Consider the following 20,751-nt stretch of genomic DNA (forward strand, 5'->3'; position numbering starts at 1 on the left):
TCATCAAAAATAGAAAATGAGTAAGTGCTTTACCTAAGGGTTTTTCCTATGACTATACAAACAGACCCTGAATATTTATTGGAAGGACTGATGCTGAGGCTGAAAATCCAATACTTTGGCCACCTGATGCAAAGAACTGACTCATTTGAAAAGACCCTGATGCTGGGAAAGATTGAAGGCAGGAGGAGAAGGGGATGACAGAGGATGAGATGGTTGGATGGCATCACTGACTTGATGGACATGAGTTTGAGCAAACTCTGGGAGATGGTGAAGGACAGGGAAGCCAGGCCATGCTGCAGTCCTTGGGGGTCACAAGTCAGACATGACTGAGCAACTGAGCAACAGCAATACAAACAGATAAACTGACTTCTTTTAACTTAGAGATATTACTCTTAGGAAAAAGTTGTCTGGGAAGGAAAATCTACCTTTGGCCAGAAGAAAAAACAACAAATAGACACTGATAGGTCTGGGGTAGTAGGTTGAAGTTGGAACTGTAAAAATTTAATAAACAGAAACCTCAATTACATAGAGATCAGCAGGGGGAGCTCTTATACCCTGTGATGATAAGAGGCCAACAGGAGGACTCCTCCTCCTTCCTGGCAAGGACCCAGTCAATGAAAAGCCACGCACTCTGCCTCCCTTCCTGCCCTCTATAAAAGTATTCTTTCCTAGACCTGTGGGGACTCTCCAGGGTTGCAGACCTCAAATAGCAATTCCTTGCTGATCCCAAATAAACCTTTTTTTTTTTTCTTTCAGAGAAATAACTGGTAGTCTGTTTGTTTCAGGTCAACAGACCAGAATAAAACATTTTCTCCTAGTTCCGGAGAGAGTTTCCTGTTTGAAATTACAGGACCCCATGACAAGTATCAACAGTACATGAACTGAGAACAGGCTTCAACAGTATGTGAACCAACAACTTCCAGGTGTTCAAGCTGAATTTAGAAAAGGCTGAGGAACCAGAGATCAAGTTGCCAACATCCATTGGATCATAGGAAAAGCAAGAGAGTTCCAGAAAAACATCTACTTCTGCTTCATTGACTACACTAAAGCCTTTGACTGTGTGGATCACAACAAACTGTGGAAAATTCTTAAAGAGACGGGAACACTTGACCTCCTGACCTGCCTCCAGAGAAATCTGTAGGCAGGTCAAGAAGCAACAGTTAGAACTGGACATGGAATAATGGACTGGTTCCCAATTGGAAAAGGAGTACATCAAGGCTGTATATTGTCACCCTGCTTATTTAACTTATAAGCAGAGTACATCATGCGAAATGCTGGGCTGGATGAATCACAATACGGAATCAAGAGTGCTGGGAGAAATATAAATACCTCAGATATGCAGATGACACTACTGTTGTGGCAGAAAGCAAAGAGGAACTAAAGACCCTCCTGATGAAAGTGAAAGAGGAGAGTTAAAAAGCTGGCTTAAAACTCAATATTCAGAAAACAAGATCACGGTATCTGGTCCCACTTCATGGCATGCCATCACTTCATGTCAAATAGATGGAGAAACAATGAAAACAGTGAGAAATTTTATTTTCTTGGGCTCCAAAATCACTGCAGATGGTGACTGCAGCCATGAAATTAAAAGACACGTGATTCTTGGAAGAAAAAATATGACAAACCTAGACAGAATATTAAAAGGCAGAGACATTACTTTGCCAACAAAGGCCCATCTAGTCAAAGCTATGGTTTTTCCAGTAGTCATGTATGAATGTGAGAGTTGGACCATAAAGAAAGCTGAGGGCCATAGAACTGATGCTTTTGAACCATGGTGTTGGAGAAGACTCTTGAGAGTTCCTTGGACTGCAAGGAGTTCAAACCAGTCAATCCTAAAGGAAATAAGAACACATGCTGGAGCTGAAGCTCCAATATTTTGGCCACCTGATGCGAAGAGCCAACTCATTGGAAAAGAGCCTAATTCTGGGAAAGATTGAAGGCAGGAGGAGAAGGGGACAACAGAGAATGAGAAGGTTGGATGGCATTACTATGGACGTGAGTTTGAGCAAGCTCTGGGAGTTGGTGATGGACAGGGAAGCCTGGCGTGCTGCAGTCCATGGGGTTGCAAAGAGTCGGACAGGACTGAGCAACTGAACTGAACTGATGACAAATATCAAGTCCCTGAAAGAGACTGAATTCTGACTAACTGTTTTCTGAACAGGCTCAAGGAATTATTTCTTGATTTAAGAATACTAAAACCAGAAGCTTTTCTTTTACCAACATATTTTACCAAAGCATTTGGCAAGCATTTATGACAAGCAAAAGTCCAGCTCTCACGCTTCTGTTCCTCACACACTTTGGTGGCTTAATTCACAAATAGAATTGCTTCTTCTTCTGTCTTCCACAGCATGGCTCTGTCATAACATGTTTCTTTATCTGGAAATTATTTTGTTCATTTGGATCATGTATTTATTATCTCAATAAATATTGACTAGCAATGCCTCAGAGGTTGGGCATATAAAGGCAAATAAGGCATGACGCCTACCCTCCTTTTCCTCATCATCTACTGGGGAGAAAGAGTCAAAACTAGTTAATTTTAATACAACACATTTTATGGCAAGGTCCATGTCTTACTCATCTATTATCTCCAGCCTATGTAGCACCTGGAACATAGCGAGTTCTTAATACAAGTTAGTTAAATGAATAAATGCACAAGTGAAATATTATGATTTACCACTTAAGTATTATATTGAGCAATACTAAATATTTGAGGAAAATTGCAAAGATTGACTTTATAGCTCTTAATAGTACATCGTGCAGACATGTGATACGTTGAATTTAGAAAGGGTGATATACATAATTACTCTTGTTTTGGGGAGAGTGAAGTTAACATATGGATGTAGAATCCCTTATTTGGGCCTGCCATCACTTTGGGCTCCCGGTAATGTTAGCAAAACATCCAGGAAAAGAATCCTGATAGCACTGGGCCAGGCGAGTATGCTGGAAGTTTGTCCATAATGGGGACCTGAAAGGGCCAAACTTGTTGACATCTCTCCCTCTCTCCCATGAAATCCTACCTGCCACTCACCCAAGTGTGTCCGATAGAAAGACGAGTGACATTAAGGATATTCAATTTATCTACAACTAGGAAAATTCTTTGGAAAGAGCTTCCATTTTTACAACATGTAGGAGTGTTGGAGCAAAGTACTTTTCATCAGAACAAAATTTTAGTGAGTAGAGACTGTGGATACCTTGGATTTAAGATGTGCTAAGAAAAAAATCACCAAGACAAGTACATTTTAAAGATGGAGTGCTCACCACATACATAATCACAAGCCAAGAGGAGAACATTTGGTTTCGTATGACTCTTTTCTTTATCCTTCATTGTCACACATCCACAGAGCCTCACACGTGAACAACACATTTTGTTGGTGTATTTGGTACTGCATCTTGAATTAAACATCGGAATCATTTTTTTAAACTCAAAAGGCAGAAGGATTTTGGCAGAGTTCCAGGATTATTTCATATTCACACATCCGAAATTATGCCATGGTACTTTCCATCGTGTTGGGGGCTCAGCAGTGTGAAAGGATATTCAAATGGCTCAGGAGGTTTGATATGTCAAAAGAAAATGTCAAAAGAAAATTCCAGAATTTTGTATTCTCTATGAAAGAGTATTGATGAATATGGTGTTATGGATTGCTATTGTAGAACTGACTCTAAATCTACAATGTAAAACTTGTTAAGTCCAAATATCTCTTTCACATACACTCTGTCAACTATGTCTAAATACTGCAAACTAGAAAGGTTAGGAATGTGAGCATAATAATAATACCCTGTAATAAACAGGGTAAGTCTAGGGAAAAAACACATTAATTCTCATATAAAAAGATAAAATGGAAATCATGAATATAGCTGAACTTAAACTGATGCCTGAAAGAAAATGATTTTCCCCTACTTAACCCATCTAATAGGAAGTAAATTATCTAATCTTTTTATTTTCAGCTTCATCACTTACTCAACCTGGAAAATCATTATAATACAGCAGCAAACCAGTAAGATTGCTGGTACACAGTAAATGCTGAGTACCTCTTAGCTATTATTATAATTATAATATTGTTATTATTATCATTAGAGAATTGGCATTAAGAATCAACCTCCCAAATAAGAAAATCACTGTTTCTTAGAATACATCTCATTGTCCAACTTTGGAGTTTTAAATATATGTGCAAATAATATTTGCTAAAAGTAAGACCCCTGTCACATAATCTACTTTATGAGGAACTGTGCCAAGAAGGGAGTCTCCTGAATTGAAATGAGATTAAGTCACCTGATGAAAGTCGATCTTAGTGTTTCCCAGGAAAGTGGGAACAGGGTACAGAGAAGCATATTGAAGTCTTTCGTGAAAATGGGATCCCCCACATTAGTAACCATGGACATCTAATGTGCTTCTAGATGGGGCAGGAATTGAAAATAGAGGATATGAGTCTAGGTAACAGAGCAAACTTAGACCTACTAGGTTTAGTAATAATAGACTGGAGATTCGGGTCAGTTCAGTTGCTCAGTTGTGTCCGACTCTTTGCAACCCCATGGATTGCAGCACACCAGGCTTCCCTGTCCTTCACCATCTCCTGAAGCTTGCTCACACCCATGTCCACTGAGTCAGTGATGCCAATCATCTTGTCCTCTGTCATCTCCTCCTCCTCCTGCCTTCAATCTTTCCCAACATCAGGATCTTTTCCAATAAGTTGGCTCTTCTCATCAGCGGGCCAAAGTATTGAGCTTCCGCTTCAGCACCAGTCCTTCCAATGAATATTCAGGACTGATTTCCTTTAGGATGGATTGGTTTGATCTCCTTGCAGTCCAAGAGACTTCCAAGAGTCTTCTTTAACACCACCATTCCAAAGCATAAATTCTTTGGCACTCAGCTTTTTTTTATAGTCCAACTCTCACATCCATACATGACTACTGGAATAACCATAGCCTTGACTATACAGACTTGAGACTAAGGAGGACTTAATCTCAGGAAAAGAATAAAAAGAAATTAGTGTGATAAGGGCTGAGAAAAGTTAACCCTTGATTTTCATTCATTCATTTACTTACTCACTGATGCATTGGGAGCTGGATATTGGCTCAGATGCTGTGCATACAAAGAAAAGACTTAAAAATGGCTTGTATGAGGCAGTCACACAAGCAGAGAGGCCCCCACTCTAAGAGATCATCAGAGTCACATGAAAGGAGCAGTGGGCCCTGGCAAAAGATGAGCAGCTCCACTCGAGAGGTGAAGGGTGATGCACAGTGTATCAGCGTCTATGACCCCACCTCTCCAAAAGGCCACATGTGATTGACTTGGAAGGATTATTTTCAAGGTAACCATGGTACCTCAATAAAACTGTTTTTTAAAGAAGAGAAATTATTTTCATCTTGTAATTTTCTGTCATTTTTTTTTCTTTTTGTTACTTTCAATTGCCTAAAAAGTAATAACAGTAGAAGGCTTTAGAACACTTCAAGGAGATTTTTCCCCCATTGGGATATGGACAAGAGGTGAGGGGAAAAGGTGCTGTCGAGTTAGAGTTATTGGCTTATGAAGGAAAGAGCCTCAGGGAAGGCTCCTGCAAGCACATAAAGGAAGGAGGCAGGTGGGTTCCTGGAGAAGCACAGAAGGGCAGAGACAGGAAGAGATGGGCTCAAGGCTCTGCTTATTTCCTCACATTCTTCTTCCCTCTAAGCCCCAGCTCTCCTCTTCTGAGATCTCCTTTCCCATGCTTCTCAGGCACAGCTCTCCATTTCCCTAGAGACACGCAGAGAAGAAAGCTTCCAGATATGGAAACAGTATGCTTGGAAGTTGTTGGGTAATAGCCCACTGGGTGATATCCCTTCAAGCATCCATCTTGAGAAGGAAAGCCTTCTAGACTGAACTGACTGCCTGTTCAGTGACAGGATGGCAAGCATCTGTAGGCCATGCCGTGCCACGCTAAGTCACTTCAGTCGTGCCTGACTCTTTGCGTGACCCCATGGACTATAGCCCGCCAGGCTCCCTTGTCCATGGGATTCTCCAGGCAAGAATACTGGAGTGGGTTGCCATGTCCTCCTCCAGAATCTTCCTGACCCAGGGATCAAACCAGTGTCTCATGTCTCCCGCACTGGCAGGCAGGTTCTTTACCACAAGCGCCACCTGGGAAGTCCAGGCACTGGAGGCAAATGGCAGCTCCTGAAGTCTATGAATCACCCTATGTATGCAGTGATGTACTGCATCATGAGGCTGACTTGGCCAAAGAGCAGAGAAACCTCAAAACCAGGGAACTGATTACAGTCTATGGCAAGCATGCCTCTGTGAGAGCAGAGATCCAGGTGGCTGGGGGAAGGTGGTGGAGAGAAATGAAAGAGTGCTATTTTGGGGGAACCGTGGTTGTGGGAAGGTAAGTCTGGTTCCCAGGGGTGCATCCAAGTCAAGTGGGCCTTGATCCTCATTTCAGGTCATTATTTCTTGGCAGAGTTCAACTGGCATGAGGCTAGTGAACTTCAAGGCACAAACAATATTTCTTTGAATGCAAGTTCTTATTCTTCATGGGACTAAATTTCTGTATTTGCTTCAATTTTTTTTTAAACAGTACTGCTTTAGAGACCAGAATCTTATAGAATCTCTAACTTATTGTGCATTTTTCCTCATTTTTCTTTTAAAGTGAGCAATTAAAATAAAGCAAATGAGGGGACAATCTCCTAAACATTTCAGTGACTCTGTAATAGCAAAAGCACATCATAGATCTACCACTATCAGGCTCATTCATGCCCACCAAGATACAGAAGCCTCCCTTAAATACTTGGGTTCGGTAAAATAATGCCATTCGCAGCAATATGCACGCCACTAAAGATTATCATACCAAGTAAAGTAAGTCAGAAAGAGAAAGACAAATGCCATATGACATCACTTATATGTGGAATCTAAAATTCGACACAAACGAACCTATCTATGGAACAGTAACATACTGACGGTCATAGAGAACAGACCCAGGGTCTGTTACCCTTGCGGTTACCAAGGGGAGGGGCTGGAGGAGGGCTGGAGGAGGAGGGTGGGGTTAGCAGACTTAAGCTATTATATATGGAATGAATAAACAACAAGATCCTATTGTCTAGCACGGGGAAGTATATTCAGTATCCTATGATAAACCATAATTAAAAAGAATATAAAAAAGAAATATCTGTATATGTATAATTTAATCACTTTGCTGTTCCTCAGAAATGAATACAATATTGTAAATCAACTATAGTTCAGTAAAAAATAAATACTTGCATATAGTTATGGGACAGGTGGTAGGAAATGACATCAGATTTCCATACTGGATCTCATTTGGATAACTAGCAGTATACTATCAGAAGAGTTGGAATAGAACTTTCATTTTACTCTTGTTTCTATTCTTATATTCACTTGTAAATTATATTTCCAGGTAGTGGACTTCCTTATGAGAGGCACTCATAGTGTCTAAAATTTCAAAATCCGTCAGACGGAAAACTTGTGTTTTAGCAGACCTATACTCATTGGCTCTGAGAATGCAGAAGTGTGTGCAGACTGGGGTCTGTCTTTTAGATGGATGCATGGATGAATCTCTACAGTGAGATTTCTCTGTGTGGAAGTGTTTCTAAATCTACTACAATGAGATTACTGAAAGAAGACACCAGGGACTTTCCCATCAGTAAGAAGATTAGGAACCAAATATTTCTTCTGAACATCGGTGTGAACTACTCTTTATCTTGGTATAGTCCATCTTAGCTTAGCATCCAACAATCTTCAAATGATTCAGCTACATTATCAGAGCAATTTAGAGAACATTTACAGGTTGGCTCTTTGAAATGCTCTTCCTGATATTCCCAAACAAAAGTGACAAATCTATTAGTTTAAGCTCCATCTATTTCACAACATCCCCCACCCTTATGGCTAATTTGGTCCCATTTCTGAATTTTCAGAGTTGGCCCAAATTATTTTTTAGCTTCGATTCCTTATGAATCCTCTAGCAATACCCCATGAGGTAGCAGGAAATTACCTCTTTCTGTTAACATTTTTCCACTGTTACGCTTATAACAAATAAGCCTCCTGAAGGCTTTAGCAACAGGCCTGAAAGCTGCTATGGTCTTGTTACAGAAATTCCACCGCTTGGTTCTACTCTGCTGCCTGTCATGTGGGACCTCTGCTTCCTTTCCTAGCCCTGCTGCTTGACTGCCACAGTGATGAGCCCAGAGCAGTACATCAGTTCTGAAGGTTGCACAGACTAAGATAAATGGAATTTATCAGGCTGGACTGCTTGCTTATTTCAACTTGAGAGTTTCTCAAAATATAAACACAGAGACGATAATGTATACTGGTCAACCTGAGCACCAACTATCCTATCACCACGCTAGGTTGCAAAGTGACAGCTGGTGACTTTTGTGAGTGGCAAAATGACATTAACCTGGCTGGAAGATCTCCAGTGCTGGGCTTAACTATTCCCAAGCCTTGGCTAGACAATGAGAATAAGCAAAATCTTCTGAGAATCTTAAAAGGGATTGCTGAAAGATCAAGCTAGTGATTTTCCTTTTTAATATTCAAAACCAGGAATGAAATTGGAGGTGTTGATCCTATATCTAGCCTAGGGGCCATCAGCAAAAAGCCCTTGTGAAATTTTGATCTGATAATCGGAGTTAGGGGAGGTTTTACATTTTCCAGGGCTGCCACATGTGCTTGGGAAAAGAAATCGAAGCTGAATCCCTAAGTCCCCACTCTGCCACTATCGTGCTGAGAGTCAGTGGACCTGCTGATTGTCACTGGACAAGTGACAATCTCTTTGTGCTTTGGTCCTTCATCAGTAAAATGAGAAGTTTGGAAGAATGACCTTTAAGATCTCAGAAATTCTCTGAGTCTGTGAGGGGAAGTTTAAGATAATGAGGCTGGGTTTCAGCTGCGGTGCGTGAAATGGCGTCACTTCGTTTTACGTGGTACATTACGGACCAGTCCGTTTAATGCAAATCACAGCTATTTTTACTAGACAGCAAGGAAGGAAGCCTGTTCAACGTCTCTTTGTTTGCTCTGAGATCTTGTTATGACACCTCAGAAGGGCTGTCTTAGACGATTTGCAAAGGAGAGAGTTAAAAACATCCTCCACAACATGCTTCATTAAATCGCTCCACAGGCCTGCCACCACACGATGCTTCCAAGTGTCCGTAGCTTCTAGGAAGCGTAGGATGAATTAAACAAAGGTCAGCACATAAAATTCAAGTGTCCCCAATTTCCTGTGGTGCCATTTTACGCTCTAAGTCTTTTCAAAAGCATTTAAAATTTATGTTACACACATAGAAACTCTATTGAGATAAGTATCTGAATAAGAAAAAAGCAGCAGTTGGTTCCTCCAGAAAATTCTTTGGAATATAGACCAAGAAGGATAAGAGGAAGGGGAGACAGAATATGCAGACAGTCACAGACATTTCAGAGGGAGCTTACGGATCAAAGGCTGCCAGCAGGAAGTTTAACAGGAGGCTGATGGACTGCTCCACCTGGATTTGGTGTGTGGTTGGCATCCTTTTGTTGAGCTGGTAAAAGATGGTGGAGAGCACAGCCTCCAATCGGGCCACGTTGAGCTCCATGTTTGGGTCCACGTTGTTCAGAGCGTTTTCTCTCAATGCTTCTATGACGTTCCAAATGTCCACCAGGTGCACTATATACAATGAAAGCAGAGGGGACGTATCAGCCCAGAGTGCATGGAAAGGTAAATTTGTTATTTCACACGTGCCATTTGTCCTGTTCTGTCAAGGTGCCTCGCAGGCTCTGGCACGTGTTCCACTGCTGTGGGGGTTGACACTAGCAGAGAAAGGTACACAGCGCAGGATCTCAAAGAGCTGATGTGCACCGTATAACAGCAAACCAATGACTTTATGAACACCACAGTAGAGGACTGTTTCTGAACATCACAGTATTCTTCTTAATAATCTGTTATTCTTCATAATAGATCTTTGAAATACTTCCAATGTGAAGAACCTGAGGATCAAGAAAGTTAACTGACAAACACAAAGGTCCAAGGGAAGTCACCTGGCATTTGAATCCAGTCTATCTGGCTTTTTAAAACATTGAGATAGAATTGCTATAAAACACTGGTTAAGTTTCAAGTGCTGATTTGATAATTTTTATATTGATTTGACACATTGGCAACCCACTCCAGTACTCTTGCCTGGAAAATCCCATGGACAGAGGAGCCTGGTAGATTATAGTCCATGGGGTTGCAAAGAGTTGGATACGACTGAGCGACTTCACTTCACTATACCACAAGATGATTACCACCATACTGTTAGCTAACACATTGGGTCCCGTGATTATCATTTCTTTTTTTGTGGTGAGAACTTTTAAGATCTAGTTTCTTAGCAACTTTGAAGTATATAGTACTTGTGATTAAAATTAACAAGGCTATCTGGCTTTAGAGCACTTTCCCACTTGTACATCCTGACCCCTTACAAAGAAAAGAGAAAACCAACACTTCTATTCTAGTGTTGAAAGGCTATCAAAAGTGCATTTGAGAATTTAAAATAGTTTCATTTCTTTACATGTTTTCAGTCATCTAAGGTTTGAAATTAGAAAAAAGGAAAAGTTAAGGTAGGCAGGAAGACAGGCAGGAGAAAAAGGAAAAGTTACCTCTTCAATGAAGCAGTAGAACTAAGGCACAGATCAAGAATAGTTTCTTGGTGCCATTGTTAGCAAGCTCATGTAGCTCACTTCATGGTTACTTTTGCTAGGATAGTCAAGAAATCCATTTCTATGTCTTCCCTGTTCACCCCGAAGTCTTGTTATGATGGTCCCAGAAACCATCACCCCAGTTAAGACAATGGACACGTGTATCACCCCCCCACCCTCAGGTCTCCTTATACACGTTCTCATCCATCCTACCACTTCATCCTGGGAAACCAAAGATCTGTTTTCTATCATGATTTTCCAGAATACTATTTGGCTGGAATCATACAGTCTGTACGGTGTTTGTCTGTATCCTTTTAGCGTAACGACCTTGAGAATTATCTACGTTGTTGCGTGACCATAGTTTCTTCTTTTTTATTGCTGCATGGTATCCTAATAAATAGCTATACCACAAGTTGGTTATCAGCTTCCCTGTTGGTAGACATTTGGACGGCTCCAGTTATTGGTTATTATGAATAAAATTGCTATGAACAATCATGTATACAACTTTGTATAGACATATACTTCCATTTCTCTGGTAAATATGTAGAAACGAAAGTGACTAGGTTGTATGGTAGGTGTATGTTTCATTATGAAACTTCCAAAGTGTTTCTTAAAACAGTTGTACTGTTTTACACTCCCATTAGGAGTGTGAGAGTCCTGGATTCTCCACAACTTCATCAAGTTTAAGGTTCACGTTTCATTACACTTTGGTGTTTGAAAAATATGTTGTCTTTCTCAATGAAGTATTGGGTTGACCAAAAAATTTGTTTGGCTTTTGCAATAAGATCTTATGGAAAAACCCAAATGAACTTTTCTGGCCAGCCCAATATACACTTATGTTTTCATTCCTGAGAACTGTACGTGCCCCATATGCTTTTCCACCAACAGCTTTCAGGTTTTACTCTCTTTATCTCTTTGTTCACTTCTGACACTGTATTTGAAAAACAAAACTAACATCTATCTACCTCCTGGACTTGAAGTTGAAATAAACACTGGACTTGGAGTCCAAAGACATACGTCCAAATCTGGCTATTCTCCTATAAGTGCATACCCTTTAAGCCTTGACTCAGAGCCTCACTTCCTCATCTGTAAAATGGGGACTGTTGTTGTTTAGTTGCTAAGTCATGTCTGACTCTTTTTCAACCCCATGAACTACAGTATGCCAGTCTTCTCTGTCCATGAGATTTCCTAGGCAAGAATACTGGAGTGAGTTGCCGCTTCCTTCTCCAGGGGATCTTCCCTATATAGGGATAGAACCCGCGTCTCCTGCCTTGGCAGGCAAATTCTTTGCCAGTGGGCCATCACGGAAGCCCAAAATGGAGACGGTGTTCATTAAATTGAAAAAATGCTTGAAATAAAAAGTGGTAGTACCTGGTACATAGAGACAACACATTCTACATGAACAAATGAATAATGTGAGTCATGTCGAAAGAAAAAGAAAATCTTTTCGGCCAATCTCTGGTTTGGAACAGAGGAACACAAATCCCTTTCCAACCGATTCCTTAAATAATTCTTAGATTTGGATAAATTCAGATTTCTGTGATTCCAAATTTGCAACCTTCTTGTATCACACAACAAGGACATTAATTGTATTTCTTAATGTTATGGATCCAAGTTTTCAATTTAGCAAGCAAGTTACTCCTAGGGAGATGGCATTATAAGTTGAATTTATTGATTAATTAAATTTCTTGAGAGAAATAGATGGGATTTCAATTATTCTCTATACATTTGATCTACAAACCCTCTGACTCTATTCCTTGGGGATATCCAGGTACAGGATACAAAGACAGCCATGATGATGAGATCTGGCCCATCGTCCTGGCTCTTGTGTGTCCCCAGGTAAGGAGTGGGCTACTGAGCCATTCTGATCTGGATCCTGACTATGGATCACAAGAAACAGGCATTGGAGAAGAGGAATATGGACTCTGAACTTGAGCATAGGAAGGAGATGGCTGCAAGGCAAGAAAGAGAAATGGCAGCTGGTGGAGGGATAGTCTACATACCTAGGTCTCTCCTGGGGAGACTCTGTCAGGGCAGAAGAAGGCTCTAGGATTCCCAGAAGCGGAAGAACACAGATGTATGCAAGTGACCAACAGACCAAAGGGAGGTTCTTCAGGCAATTGAGCCTTTGCTTGTCCAGCCTATCTTTTCTCTTCCAAACCCATTTCCTCTAGGGTTCCCTTCTCTAGTGAATGACACCAACTCTTGCCCCTGTGAGAGCCTGCATTTCCTCCCTGGGTCCCATATCTTCCGTGCTCTCAGCGACCAAGTCCTATGAATCTATCTCATCAGTGTCACTTTAATGCCTCTGTTTTCATGGACCCTTATCCCCATCACACAACTCCATCATCCACTGCGGTGACCACTAGCTCTCACTGGTTAAGTCAGTTATTTTGTCTATCTCCTTTCTCCATCCCAATCCTTGCTATACACTGGAGTCAGAGCGATATTTCTGAACTGCAAATCTGACATGGCACTTGTATGATGCTGGAAGTCCTTCAGTAAACTTTCCATTCATTTGAAATCCACACTCTTCAACATGTCTTGCAAAGTTGTTTCTGACCTGGCCTCATTTACTTCTCATCTATATTTCATCCACCATAACTCAATGTCAATCCCACTTCCTCAAGGATGTCTTTCTGGACCCCTGCCTCCAGGTTTGGTACTCACCATACATGCCGCTTTAGAACCCTGTTCTTTCCCATCACAGTATTTAGTGGACTCTATGTACAGATAAGTTGGTCCCGTTTCCCTCTCTGCATTGTACATGCCACAGAAAAAGACTGCCTGTCGTGATAACCATTCATATCCCAAGCACTGTCACAGGGCCTCATACATCATAGGAGCTTAATGAATACCTATTGGCTGAGCGAATGACACGGAAATGACAATAGAGAAACAGGCTACGGATGCATTTGATTGCTAAAGATGCGATAGGTGTAATCATGAAATATCAACATGAAGAATCATACAAGCATTGGATTCAATCTTAGGTATGCATGCCTGCTCAGTCGCTTCAGTCATATCTGACTCTTTGTGACTCTGTGAACTATAGCCCACCAGGCTCCTCTGTCCATGGGATTCTTCAGGCAAGAATAGTGGAGTGGGTTGCCATGTCCTCCTCCAGGGGATCTTCCTGACCCTGGGATCACATTTCCCGTGGCTCCTGCATTGCAAGGGGATTCTTTACTGCTGAGCCACTGGGGAAGCCCCAATCTTAGGTATAGCATCAGTCAAGTTACTTGACTTCCTTGAATCTTATCTTAGAAAGGTGGGGCTGTAATAGTACTTCCTCTCTGATGATTGCTATGAAGGTAAAATGGGATGATGCCTGAAAACACTCGGAATAGGGAATATAACACAGGAAATAATAGCATCCTATAATTATAGACAAAACATCTAGGAATCATGTGAAAGTTATTCAAAGTAAATATGTTCAACATGGAAACTTACATTACCATATGTAATACAGATAGCCAATGGGAATTTGCTGTATGGCTCAGGAAACCCAAACAGGGGCTCTGTATCAGCCTAGAGGGGTGGGATGGGGAGGGACATGGGAGGGAGGTTCAAAAGGGAGGGGATCTATGTATACCTATGGCTGATTCATGTTCAGGTTTGACAGAAAACAACACAATTCTGTAAAGCAATTATCCTTCAATAAAAAAATGCTTCATATTTGTGTTTTTCACACATTTAAGAGCACTAAATAAGGAAAAATAAAATGCTAATTCTGAATGTGGGGCTAGTTACATGCGACTGAAAGAAAGCTAGTTTTCATAATTATGTGCCCAGCACTGTGGCAAGTCTTAGGGACTCGATGGCAAGCTATAAAGATACGGTTCCTGCCTCAGGGGCTAACGGTCTGGTGGGGATTCAGACCTGCCTCACAACCGTGCAGATAATCAGAAATCATGACTTACTGTGACAGACAGGGTGCCAGGCACAAAACCAGATTACTATATGGTCGTGAAGAGGCAACTGGACCAAGATAAGGTGGAGAAGCACTACGGCTGCAATAATGATTCTGGTCTGGATGCTGAGACATGGGTTTTAAATAGCACAGTGACATGATCAGTAATGCAGCTTAAAAATATCATTTCTGACAATGAGGAAAGAAGGGAACAAAGATGGACAGGCATGCAATGGGGAGTCGCTAGAACCTACTGTGTTATCCCAGTAAGGCACTCTGGCATTTTTGCACAGGGGGTGGCAGTCCACAGAAAGACTGTAATCATGCATGTTATATGTACTTATTTTCTAGGAGTGGCAGAGTGGAAAGGATACAGATTTTGCCATCACAAAGACTGAGGTTTTACTCCTGGCTCCACTAACAACTGTGAAACTGTGGGCAAGTTATTTCACCTCAGTACATTTTATTGGGCTTTACATAGGTGGTACTGGTGGTAAAGAACCCACCTGCCAGTGCAGGAGATGCAAGAGATGTGGGTTCGATCCCTGGGTTGGGAAGACCCCCTGGAGGAGGGCATAGCAACTCACTCCAGTCTTCTTGCCTGGAGAATCCCATGGACAGAGGAGACTAGCAGGCTACAGTCCTTAGGGTAGCAAAATGTCAGACACAACTGAAGCGATTTAGCATGCATGCATACATTTCATTATTCTTTTTTTAGAAATGAGGAAACTAATACCACTCAGAGGGAGTTGTGCTGAGGATAAAAGAGAAAAGGTATACAAAGGGCTGACCACAGGGCTTGGCACATAATAGATACTTAAGAAATGATAGCTATTAGTGTTAAACAACTTCTGATCTGCAGCGGTAATATCCTATTATTAATTTAGAAAATTTCCTATGAATCCAAACCTAAGTTTCAGCCCAGTACTCCAAATTCAGTAAACTAATTAACAGATAATTTTTGGCATACATTCTGTAGGTGATGGCTTCCCTGGTGGCTCAGCAGAAAAGAATCTGCCTATGATGCGGGAGACATGGGTTTGATCTCTGGGTCAGAAAGATCCCCTAGAGAAGGAAGTGGCAACCCACTCCGGTATTCTTGCCTGGAGAAGTCCATGGACAGAGGAGCCTAGGGACCTACAGTCCTTGAGGTTGCAAGAGTCAGACACGACTTAGCAACTAAACCACCACCACTGTGTAGGTGACATAAAAGAAGCACAAACTACACGTCTTGGCCACAAAAGCAGGCGGCTTTTCAGTCTGGCTGTTATATATCCTGAGTTAGTGGAGTTTGAGTGGATTTCACTATAATTAGAGACCTTGTGAGGTCTCTTTCATACATAAAGGCCTTCTTCCTATGGGTTTTTTGGAAACGTTATTTTATCGGTAACTACTTTAAGAGGTTCAGATCACAGCGCAGAGTGGTACGGGTCCTTGGGCAGTTGGCTGGGTTTCTGTCAGACTTTTATACCAGCTATCTATCATACCTTGAGCAAGTCACTTAATGTCCTTAAGCCTCAGTTTCCTCATCTGTAAAATGTGGGTCATTGTGGGAAACAAAGAAGATAACCCATGTAAAGCAGTTCACATAGTGCTTAGTGCATAATAAGCATTCAATATCTGTTAATTATTATTGAAAAAAGATAAGTATCACACGCCTTTTGCTTAATTAAATAAGAACATTGAGAAACGAATTGCCAGTCCAGGTTTGATGCAGGATACAGGATGCTCGGGGCTGTTGCACTGGGATGACCCAGAGAGATGGTACGGGGAGGGAGGTGGGAGGGGGGTTCAGGATGGGGAACACGTGTACACCTGTGGCGGATTCATGTTGATGTATGGCAAAACCAATACAATATTGTAAAGTAATTAGCCTCCAATTAAAATAAATAAATTTAAATTAAAAAAAGAAATGTGCTAAGTTGACAGTCATTAGAAGTTAGTATGGAGAAGGCAATGGCACCCCACTCCAGTACTCTTGCCTGGAAAATCCTATGGACAGAGGAGCCTGGAAGGCTGCAGTCCATGGGGTCGCTGAGGGTCAGACACGACTGAGTGGCTTCACTTTCATGCATTGGAGAAGGAAATGGCAACCCACTCCAGTGTTCTTGCCTGGAGAATCCCAGGGACGGCGGAGCCTGGTGGGCTGCCGTCTATGGGGTCGCACAGAGTCGGACACGACTGAAGTGACTTAGCAGCAGCAGCAGCAGGAAGTTAGTCAGAAGCTCTGTTTCAAAGGTCTTCTTGTGCCCCTGCTCAGTGGCTCAGTCATGTTTGACTCTCTTTGACTTCATGGACTGTAGCCCTCCAGACTCCTCTGTCCATGGGATTTCCCAGGCAACAATACTGGAGTCAGTTGCCATGCCCTCCTCCAGGGGATCTTCCTGACCCAGGGATCAAACCTGTGTCTCCAGCACCTCCTGCATTGGCAGGCGGATTCTTTACCACTGAGCCACCTGGGAAGCCCCTTTAAATGTCTGCAGTTGTGTAAACATGCTACTTACCGTTGAGCTATCAAATCATTTTAGAAAATGAGGAATTTATTTAAGTCATGCAGTGATGACTGTAAGACACTAGGTGGCACTGTGCACACTTTATTAAATACCCATCGAGCTTCAACTGTCCATCATAAGACACCTGCTATTACACAAGTGATTAGAAGTGGGGTTTCCTCATCTATGTAACTGCATCCAGTTCATGCTAACATACTAGATAAGGCATCAGTTTGCACAGTGAGATTATTTATTTAACATTAACCATGTCAAGAATAAACAAAATGTATTCTTAAAAGTAGTATTTAGTACTTCACAGAATCTTAAAACTAATATACGTTAATTTCATACATTTATATTAAATCCTCACAGTTTGTCTTTATAAATAAATGGAAATAGACAAAGTTTCAATTTTGCTGTTTAGTTGCTGAGTCGTGTCCAACTCTTTGCGACCCCGTGGACTGTAGCTGCCCCACCCCCCTACCCCCCAGGCTCCTCTGTCCATGAAATTCTCCAGGCAAGAATACTAGAGTGGGTTGCCATTTCCTTCTCCAGTAAATCTTCTCAACTTAGGGATTGAACCTGGGTCTAGATAGAAATAGCCAATGTCATAAACTTGATTAACATAAAGAGAATCATATAAATAGGGTAAAATATGAGAGGGTATATCAAGGATAGGAAAATCAAGAGACAGCTCATGAAATAAATCTCAAAATTCCCAAGCCCAGAGTCCACCACTTACTGATTCCAAAACTTAGGAGGATGGGAAAAGGTTTTGACAAAGCTCTCCAGGTGATTCTGATGATCACTGACTGATAAACCTTTAGAAGGCTCTCAAAGGCCTTGCAGCAGGGGAGGGTCAATAACCATCATTTCCTAGTGACTTCACCTCGGTTAATTTGCAGTGGTGGTTCTGACGGGGCCTGCACATTGGACTCACCTACAAATCTGTAAAATAGCTCCCGCGTGATGCAGACCCAGGAGTTGCAAGACACTAGGCTTGTTAGAAATGCAGACCCTCAGGTCCCCATCTCAGGACTGGAAAATCAGAATCTGCATTGTAACAACCTCCCCAAGCAGTTTGTATTCATGTTAAAGGAGGAGAAGTTGGCTCTCGGTCTCTACTTCTCAGTCCTTTGGCATCAAGACAGCCTCCTAAGTTCTAATAGGTGTGAGGTACGTTACAAGAAGCTGGAAACTATCAATTAGTTCATGCAGTCCAAGAATGATTTCTATAATTATGTCTGTGAACAAAAAGAGAACAAAGACCGTCTGCTACTCATCATCCAGTTTTACGAGGATTAAGTCGCAACCCACTGGAATCAGCCACTGACAATACGCCTTGCAGCATCAAATACAAGATGAGGCATTCTGTGTTTTGGATAAGTGGGCACCTAGATAGTTAAGATGCATATCTCAGGAAGAATTTCAATGACCCAAGATTCTTGCACCTTCCCATCCACAGAAACACACTAAAATCATTAACTTGAGATATCTGTTTTATGTGACTAACAGTAATCTTTTACCCAACGTATGCTTGACATCATGTATTTTCCAGCAAAAAATTCACATATATATGAACAATATGTAATACACAATATATGAATTAATATATATTCATATGGGTTTCCCCAGTGGCTCAGCAGTAAAGAATTCACCTGCAGTCCAAAAGACTAGGAGACTAGGGCTTGATCCTTGGATGGGGAAGAACCCCTGGAGGAGGAACTGGAAAACCACTCCAGTAGTCTCGCCCAGAAAATCCCATGGACAGAGGAGCCTAGTGGGCTATAGTCCATGGAGTCACAAAAGAGTCAGACACGACTGAGTGGCTAAATAACAACAATATATTTAATATACGGATATGTGGATATATAATATATATCCATACTACGTATTTGGAGCAATTCCTCAGACCTGTGTCCTGGACTATAGTCCTCAGTTAAGACCCTGAATAAAATTTACACTCACAGCTTTTATATTGTGTGTTTTCCTTTAAGTTCATGCACTGTTTTAGAAAGGCTAGAGATTTATATCTACAAGAAGGTCACTCATTGCATTATGCTGTGCTTTCTTAATTAGGAGAAAAGGAAATTGCAGGCTGGGAATTGAATGTAGTCTGTCGATATGCCATTGGGAATATATATATATATCCTCTAGTGTATAGACAGCATATGTGTATATGTGTGCACAGCAATACACATGCTCTCTCAGCCCCCAAGCACCCTTGCCACTGATACTTAAAGTGATGGTGACTGTTATCTGAGGGTTTGTTATGACTTGTTTTCCCACCTCTGAGACATGTAGGTGAAACAGGGAGAGTTCTGCTGTTAATTTACTCATACAGTCCCACTGCAAAAGAGATCAGTTGTTTCTGCTGAAAATTCATCCAACTCTCCCCTCCCTGGACCTAAATTTCCTGACCTTCAGGAAAATTCCCAGCATGAATTTCCCCTTGTAATCACACTCTCCCAATTATGAGCACCAAGTTCAGGTGGTATTTCTGCCTAGTTTATATTGTAGATTTGGAGCGCCAAATTGTGTTCATTCATATAGCAGATCCTGAGAATATGCTCGTAGAAAAGCTAATTATGCAGACTCATTGTTTTAGTTGTCCAATAAATTCAGATTCCCTTAGCACGGAAACATGCACACACCTGAGCTTGCATCGTCTTTTCCCTCTCTAGCTCTGAAATGGCACGTTGCATTCAGGGTTTTAAATGCCAAGTAGACTTTAAGTAAAAATGCTTTTAAGGAGTTTCATGTGTGATTCAGGCTGCCAGAGGGGTGGGGTGTGAGGAGGTGAGGAAAGAAACATATCCCCTTGCAAGTGCCAGGAATGAATTCAGGGTCCTCTTCAAACTCAGGGCCCCAAGCCACTGATGAGCCTTCTTCCTGAGCCTTCTACTCCAGAGAATAAAACTTCCTTCATACATTAATTATTTATTCAGCCCTTATTATGTGGCAGCTCTGTTCTGGGTTCTAGAATTAGCGTGAACAAGACAGGCAAGTCCTTGATCATATAGAACTTGTAGGTAGTGAAGAATAGAGATACGTAACAAACAAGTGCATTAAGTATACAACAACAATCTATTTTTTTCTTATAATGAAAAAAAACAGACCTAGTAGATTTGGACTCAAGTCTTTCTTCATTTGTACAATAAGAATAATAATACCATTCTTACCTTGTAAGTCCCGAGAATAACAAAGATGGAAAACAGTAAAAAATGTAAAGCACTATATACATATATATATATGCATTACTCTTATTTTTGAGAGAAAAGAGGTATTAAAATTTACAGTCACATTCAAATGGAATTATAAAAATCCTCCCCAGATTCTTTCAATTCTTTGCTCCACTCTGTCAGTTATAAAGTTATTTGTCCCTTAATACAAACATTTCCCCCCTATAATTGCATGTGTTTTCCTCTTAACTGATATGATGTTATAAAATCCCATGGGAGACTGTATCACAGTGATGACTAGTTTAGTTCACTTTCAGATCAAATATTTACACTGAAATTAAGAGAGCATCAGCTCATGAGAAAAAATGTCAATGTATCACTATTTACCACACATCTATTGTACGTGCAGGCATTGACATATGGAGAAAGACTGCCATATGCTTATACAAATGGAGTTGGAAAACGAAGCAAGAAATGAGAATCCATAGAGAAGACTCGAGAGTTCATTGGACTGTAAGGAGATCAAACCAGTCA

General features: G+C 41.2%; 1 protein-coding gene across 50 annotated transcripts in view; it reads right to left on the reverse strand.

Moving 5' to 3' along the window:
* Positions 1-20,751, reverse strand: part of DTNA (dystrobrevin alpha) — a 434,483-nt gene that overhangs the window by 100,516 nt on the left and 313,216 nt on the right. For all 50 annotated transcript variants that reach the window (XM_069568764.1, XM_069568760.1, XM_069568778.1 and 47 more), the window contains one exon: positions 9,410-9,623. In XM_069568764.1, the coding sequence (XP_069424865.1) occupies positions 9,410-9,623 (214 nt within the window). The remainder of the gene's footprint in view (positions 1-9,409; positions 9,624-20,751) is intronic.

This window comes from Ovis canadensis, chromosome 23 (assembly GCF_042477335.2).
Source record: "Ovis canadensis isolate MfBH-ARS-UI-01 breed Bighorn chromosome 23, ARS-UI_OviCan_v2, whole genome shotgun sequence".
Taxonomy (NCBI): domain Eukaryota; kingdom Metazoa; phylum Chordata; class Mammalia; order Artiodactyla; family Bovidae; genus Ovis; species Ovis canadensis.